General features: G+C 29.5%; 1 protein-coding gene across 4 annotated transcripts in view; it reads left to right on the top strand.

Annotated features, from left to right (window-relative positions):
- vri (vrille) overlaps positions 1–7926 on the top strand; it is a 254374-nt gene that overhangs the window by 208752 nt on the left and 37696 nt on the right. Inside the window, exon 1 of one of the 4 annotated variants that reach the window (XM_024359972.2) lies at positions 1150–1286. The exons of 2 other annotated variants lie outside the window; for them this stretch is intronic. In XM_024359972.2, the coding sequence (XP_024215740.1) occupies positions 1276–1286 (11 nt within the window). In that variant the 5' untranslated portion in view covers positions 1150–1275. Of the gene's footprint in view, positions 1–1149; positions 1395–7926 lie in introns of those variants that run through there. One more of the 4 variants, XM_024359976.2, reaches the window with a different exon arrangement.

Raw genomic sequence — 7926 nt, 5'->3', positions numbered from 1 at the left:
ATATTTTTTTTTCATTTAGTCTATTGAATATTACTTTTTGTATGATCAAGATATTTTATTTATTTATTTTTTTTATTGAATGTGAAACAATCTCTCTCACACTTCAATTAATCCCTCTCTTTTCTCCATGATTGAGCTGAATGAACAGATATCTACAGTCAATTTTAACATACATACATCTTTCTTAATATTAAAGCATTTACCTATATCTATTTGAAAAATTTATATTTGAGAAATCTTACCATATAGGTGAGAAACATATTATCAAATCAATAAATAACCTACTTAATATTGAAAACTGATACACGATAAACAAAGAAAGTGTGGGGTAGCTCAGTGAGTAGGGACTAAGCTCCCAGTCCTGGGAAGTTACTGTACAGCCGGCAGTGACAGATAATATTTATTCTGTTACTGTAGCCGTGAATCAACCCTGTGGGTTCGGAAGCCCTACTGGGTGCACACAGGCTCTATAAAGTTATCTTTAACGAAGGGAGAACTCTGGCTGAAGAGTGTGATCATGAAGATTGTAGCAGTATAGGTTTTTTTTTTGTTTGTTTTTTTGACAAATAAAAATTATGAATTTTTGTATATTCAATTTATTTTTTTCAGCTTTTGTAAACGTTGATACATTCTACACTCATAGTTACCTTTAAAAAAAAAAGTCCATCACAGTACTGTATTAATTATTTTATTGCAATATAAAAAATATAGCCTAAATATTATTTAAAGATTTCAATTTAATCTCAATTAGTGCTGAATTAGCCCGAAGTTAAATACCTTCACTTAGTAATAATTAATGTTTATTTAATCAATTATAGTTGATTGTACTTACGGTAGCAATCATTGATTAAGACCGGTTTTATCCGGTAAGAGAGTGGAGGGGGGTAAGTCATAAAAAACGGTCCTAGTCAGATAAAAGTGAAATTATGACCCTTGTTGTGGGTAATAATAGTTTATATAGACTAAATGTTACATAAGCATATGCCGAGGTGTTTGCTCGGACCGTCTGTTTAACCAAATGTTTTTAATTACAAGGATTTGGTTGAAACAATGCTATCTCCCTGATAACAATACACAGACAAACAATCCCCCCTTCTCGTAATAGACCCCACATTTTATCAAACCATAAAGTTAGTGAATGACAGAGCCGCTGCCAGTTGATCACGTGATCGCCTACTGTTGTGCAGTTTGTAGAGTGTTCACTCGTCGAATTTGTTGAAGAGGGCCCGTGCGGCAAATCTACTGGAACAAGGTGTATGATAGTGCTCAGCTCCGATGGATATGAGGTGATAAAGGAGATATTTACTTTGTGCTATTTAAATGTTCCACCCAACCCACGGATAGGAGTATGACATAGACTTAAAATGGCTGTACATTGGACGTCCTTTCCGAAAGTGAGTAATTTTCGCAAAACGCGAGTTTCGACTTCCTTGTTTAGGTCGTTTCCAGAGAATTATGTATATGTGTAATATTCATATGGGCTGACTTAAAATTAAGCATTATGGCGTACATTTTACATTTCATCACTTTATGATCATAAAAAGCTCTTTTTTGTTTCTCCATTTTTGAAATTAACAGGCTTATGTTGCGGTTATTTAGGCGAAGAAACAACCATTAATTATTCGGCAATTTCATTTTGACTCCGAAAGATTTTGCTAAAATCAGTATATCTATTTTTAATAATAAAATATATTGCAAGAAAGTTTTTATTTTGTGGTAGTATTACAATATTTACAATTACGTGGTGAAACAGGCGCGTTGTAAATTTTCTCGCTAAATCTATTGCTGAATGATTATGTTCGTAAACTTCTTCTATACTCATAATTTCCCCCACTCTTCAAGCCCTTTAATAACAAAACAGGTAATTGTTCAAAAACTATCACCCCTGTTTGTATAAATTAGGTGAGCTGCTTTAAATATTATAAAAAACAGTCTGTATTTTATTTTATTTCAAAATTGTTTGGTTTATTTTTACCAATATGTAAAACATAGCTTATGTTTTATGAGCAGTAAAGAAATAATGTATTGTATGAGGGTATATTCAGAAGCATTATAATGATTATTGAAGATTTGTGTGTGGCTCAAGTCCTCCAATGGGGACCTATGCAGTAGGAGTGGGAATTTTAAGATTCATTTCTCGGGGCCGTGAAATAAATGTTGACAGACGCTGGTCGGAATCGAACCTACGACGTTCTGGACGCTTGCGCCCATGATCTAATAACGTCCTCATGGGACACTAATTTTTTATAAAATGAAAACTTAAAAAAAAAATTGTATACAGTTGTCTATGGTTTAAAATGATAATATTTATAAAATTTGACACAGTGGATTTCCTTCCGTCCACTGAGCTGACCTCAGTTAGGGTCCCTCTGTTGCAGTGTTACCGCCCCATGAAGTACAGAAATCAGTAGCCACTTGTGATCAAATCGTTCATGTAAATTTCATAACGACAATATGTAAAAAAAAATAGCAATAAACAAGCAGACATATATCATTGTCATAAATCGGATATTTATACGATTGTGATCCTTAAATTTATTACAAGGACTAGGTCATTTTTGTTGAATTTTGAAATATTATTATGATGAAGTTTTCGTTTAACATTTAATTATACAAACAATAATTCTAGACCTATTTATGATGTGCCAAAATGAATCCGTATAAGGAGTTGGAAATTTGGTACTGTATCTTTTTGTGATTTTAAAAGTTTTATTGTTTATTATATAATATTTACTTTTATTTAAAAATATTATATTAGTATTTTTTATCGTAAATATTACTGAAGTTTAAAACTGGAATAATGGAATAAAACTCTTAGCGTGGTTCCCTTATTCACTACTTATGAAATATACTTTAAAACGAATCACTTGAATCAAGCTCTTAAAAGATACATTAATAATTATTATTCAAACCTTACTTGAACGATTAAGGATATTTACTATTAGTTTCCTGTAACAGTAGGTATTAATTCATATTACATGTACATGAGACATACTATTGTGTAATGTATGTAATGTAATGGCAGTGATGTTACGTGTTATCTATGTACAACCCTTGGAGAATATCCAAACAAATTCCACTTGACGTTGCACAAGGTTCCTTTAATCAATATTGTCAAAGTTTTTATCTACTTTTCATCCTTTATGCTCAAACAAGATGATTTTATTTTTTTATTAATTTATTGGAATATACAGTTGTATTAAATAAAAAATACAACTACTAAATTCTATTTATTATAACAGTAGAACTCCATAGATGAATTTAAACTAGTAATAATCTTTACAATAATTTTTTTTTATGATCCGTCTTACCATTAATATTGCCTAATGTAATTTCACTTTACTTGATCACTCATTATTACTTTCTTAAAACAATGTACCATAACTTATATTACTAACTTTACAAATACGTTAAAAACTAGAAGGGTCCTGGTATAGAACCTTGTAGTACGCCACAAGATCCTTATTTTATGATTACTTATGACTGCTCCAATTTAATAATTTGAATTAATATCTAAGTGATTAAGGCTTTAATGAAAATTAATATTTTTGAGGCTCGATGAAAAGAACTGAAGTTGAGGGTCAGAAACTTATTTACTATCTAGTTCTACCCTCAGTTTTCAGAAGATAATAGTTTTAAATTAAATAAATAATTATTAATATTCTATTATTGTAATCTCATTGCAATTATTGTATTCTAATATTGTAATTTTATTGCAAATATGAGATTCTAGAGCCATAACTACAGATAAAGTCTCAGTGAAGAAGTAAATTGGTATCATACCTGTTGATTGATAGGGTCATTTCATAAATAATTCATCCCCAACAGTATATTTAGTGATATATTTAGATAAAATTTGTTTTCAATAATTTATTTATTGTTATTTACAACTGTATAAAAATATATACATCAAGTAAATTTGCTGTAAGTGATATAATGACATGATGCAAACATTTGGAGAATCTATCTATTGATAGAACTCCAAAGATTACATTTAGTGATAGCTATTAAATAAAGTTTACTTATTAATGATGGAATAATATTATTTTTTTTATACATTATTTAGCTAACGATATAATAATCAATTACTTGTTGTAAAACTCATTTCCTTCCCTGGAAAAATCATGAATTGCATTTTCGGCTAACGAATGTTTTGTTTAAACTTTATAATTATCATTTCCAATGTTTATGTAAACAACGGAAATTCATATATCATGGTTGAATTATTTAGATTTTTCTCGCTTCATTGATTTTTTTTTCGGTTATTGGTAACTCGAGGGGAGAAATAGTCCATCAAGTGGTCCTAATGGTCCTTTATACCAACCTATGGTGGCTACTTTGAAGAGACCCCCAGTACAAGGTGGGAGTGTCAATATTCATTTCTCAGGACCGCCGAGAAATAAATATTAACTGCCCCAGGTGGGAATCGAATCCACAGCGTTCCGAACTGAGCGCTCTGGGACTCTCGCCCTAATCCCCACGACCGTTTCAGCATCTTTGATATAGTTTTTCATATCTTACACGAGCAAGACCTGCATAATTCTCTAAAGCTACAATCCTCTTCGGAAATTAAATATCATATTTTGTACAATGTTGAATTTAAAATCCTGTTAATGATCAAATCATATTCAGTAATAATACAATTTTATAATTTATTATACTAGAAATGTGATAACTATTTTTTATTTGTCTTTCATATCAATTTATTCGATTTTAAATATGCTGTATTATTATTAGATTTATGAAATTTTTAAATACGTGACTTGGTAGTCATAATTTGTTTGCATATATTTTAAAATGTTAATAGATGTTCACTCTAATAAAACCTAAAAACATGGGAAAGTAAATATATGAATAACCTCCGCATTCAGTGAGTTATAGTTTGACTACGATAAAATGCAAATATATATTTTTTTCAAAGAATTTCAAAAAATTTGATATTTAACAATTTTAGATCAATTTTATAATTTCTCAATGTGTTTATTTTTATTTAAAATCTTGTACGCTTGAGTCTAAGAATATAGAGACGTTTAAATGCATCTAAGAAGTCTAACATTAATGTTAGCGATAGATCGGTCTCAAAAATCGATCATTTTATATCGGAAATATCGTTCTTACCGAAACATGGGAGTCGGTTTACCATCCCTACTTGTGGAGCGCCCTCAGTCTTCCGTCGTTCCTCTTAGAGCCAGCAACGCACTTGACAGTAACTTTTGAGATCTAGAGTCCTCCTTGTCTCCATCATGCAGCCGTATCAACATTACTATGGATATCCCTATGATGGATAATTATGTATTATGACTAATACTTTTTATTTATTTATGAGGTGTAGATAGTTGACCGAAGTTTAATGATTGGAGAAGTTTGTCGGAGGGTGCGGTCAGCAAAGAACAACATAAATAAACAAAACCATATTTATTTATTTTACTCCTTATAATATTTTATATGCTTTATCTTATATGGTTTATTTTATTTTATGCCAGGCATAAAATAAATAAATATGGTTTTGTTTATTTATATTATTCTTTGCTGACCGCACCCCATTCTCCAATTTATTTTATTACGTTAAGTCACACATCAACGTTTAGGTTACCAGGTCGAATTCTCAATTCTGAAAATTGCAGCTTTTGCTTCTTGATATTATTCTCTTTTTATGATATAAAGTAAAAGTTTAAATATGGTTATATGCCATGCATTATTAGTTTTATTAGCTAAACATCAAATTAACAACTTAGAGAATTTCGTCGTGCTAAAACATCGATGTATTATAAGTAATAAAAGCATAGTTGATCACCTAAATGGCACATTTTTTTTTATTTAATAAATATTATGACGCCCAGATCCGATGATTTGAGAAGAAAAAATAAATTATATATTCTTACAAATTCATATTTGCTATTAATTATTATATATAATATCAGAAGTCAGACATTAATGTTATTAATAGATCGGTTCTTAAAACATCGATAGTTTTATATCGGAAATATCGATGTTACCAAAACATCGGTGTCAGTTTACCATCCCTGCTTGCGGAGCGCCCTCAGTCTGCCGTCGTTCCTCTTAGAGCCAGCAACGCACTTGACAGAAACGTTCTGAGATCTAGAGTCCTCCTTGGATCCATCATGCAGCCGTATCAAGATTACTATGGACTTCCCTATAATCAATATACGTATGTTAAATATGTATTGTGCTAAAAACATTTTATTTATTGATATGCTAAATTTACTATATTATGCTAATGAATGATTTACTTATTAGTATGAATATAAAATAGTTAGCACTATTATTGCTACCATGCACATACTTTATAATTTTAAAAAAACAACATTGAATTAATGTTACTAAAATAATAATATATATACTACTAGTTTGGACTAGGATCAATTAAATTATTGCACAAAATATCTCGGCTTTAATTAATGAAAATACACTTCATCGTTTCGGCTTCTAAGGTGCCATTCTCAATTCTAAAATAACTTTTGTTTTTTTCTTTTAATAGCATAATGTAAAAGTTATAATATGGTTATATCTCATACATCATTAGTTTTATTAGCTGAAAATCTTCATCTCACAGAACTTCTTCGTCCTAATACTTGCTTCCTGCATTTACTTAGCTCAACGAACTTCCCAAAATTGATGATTTTCAGCTAATAAAATAATTGATGCATGACAGGTTAAAACAGCTTATTAAATTAGTTATAGTTATTTAGGATTTTACATTATCTTATAAAAAGAAATATGCTTTAAATCTTAATGCTTTGTATTTTTCATAATCCAATTTGAATTATGTTACACTGACAAAAGTAATTTTCAGAACAGCTCCTAGAAGCCGAAATTTCCATGTATTATAAATAATAAAAGCTTAATTCATGAAATGATTGGCTTTTTTTTTTTATTTAATAGAAATTATGGCGCCCAGATTCGATGATTGGAGAAGAAAAAACTAATTATATGTGTTAACCGAATTTGCTTATAGTCACTGTATTTTATTGGTTTTAAGTTTTTAGTTAAGGTTGTGTGATAAGAATCTTAATAATTTTGCTTTGACGTCATGGCGTATTTATATTTCTTACTAAGCTTCTGATTTCAATATAATGACTTTTCTGATAGATATTGAAGTTGAGATAAGAAATTAAGATACTGTACATTCTTTGTGTATTGTAAACGAGGTAAAATATGAATAGTACGATTGTTTTTTTTGTTTTTTTATGAAAATAGGTTTGAAAGTATTTCATTATTAAAGATAGTACATTTAATTTATACCAGTATTTTTAAGAGTTCTAAAGTACTCAATGATAATTAGTTAAAAAAAAATAACAGAAAGAAAGAAAGAAAAGAATTATATGATGATTTTCAGGAAATGAAATTTGATGGTTTCAAAACTTTTATTATTATAATTCAGGTTATGAAATAAAATGTAAGATATTCATTTGTTCCATGAGTGTTAGTTAATTCTTTATTATTAGTAAACGCTCTCTAAAACAAAAAAAAAGTTTTTAATATTGAGTTTTTATTATTGCCAATACTGAAAGGGAAATTAACAAATACCATCAATTGATTGTTGTACTTTTCAAACATAAATAGGCTTAGAATAAGTATTTATTATTCAGAATATTTATTCTGAATAATCAATACGGAAATAATTTCTGTATTTCGGAAGAGTGGCGTCCAGGAAATATTTTTATGACAGTTCTCAAGAAAAGTCTATTCAATTTCATATTGCAAATAAGAGCTTCTTAAAAATTGAAGTATTGAATCTAGCCTGAGATGATGAAACAAACGATTGTTTTTACCACAAGTGTGTCTTATCTGTGGTGTAACCGGTTGACAATACCGTCCTAGCCTGCGTCCCGTAGTCCCACCTATTAAAATCTCATTGCTATAAACAGATTATAATACCTTTGAATACTCATTATATATGTATAT

Source organism: Halyomorpha halys, unplaced genomic scaffold (assembly GCF_000696795.3).
Source record: "Halyomorpha halys isolate HHAL.00 unplaced genomic scaffold, Hhal_1.1 Scaffold170.1, whole genome shotgun sequence".
Lineage (NCBI taxonomy): Eukaryota > Metazoa > Arthropoda > Insecta > Hemiptera > Pentatomidae > Halyomorpha > Halyomorpha halys.
Note: the sequence above shows the minus strand (reverse complement) of the source record. Positions and strands in the feature narration are given on the sequence as shown.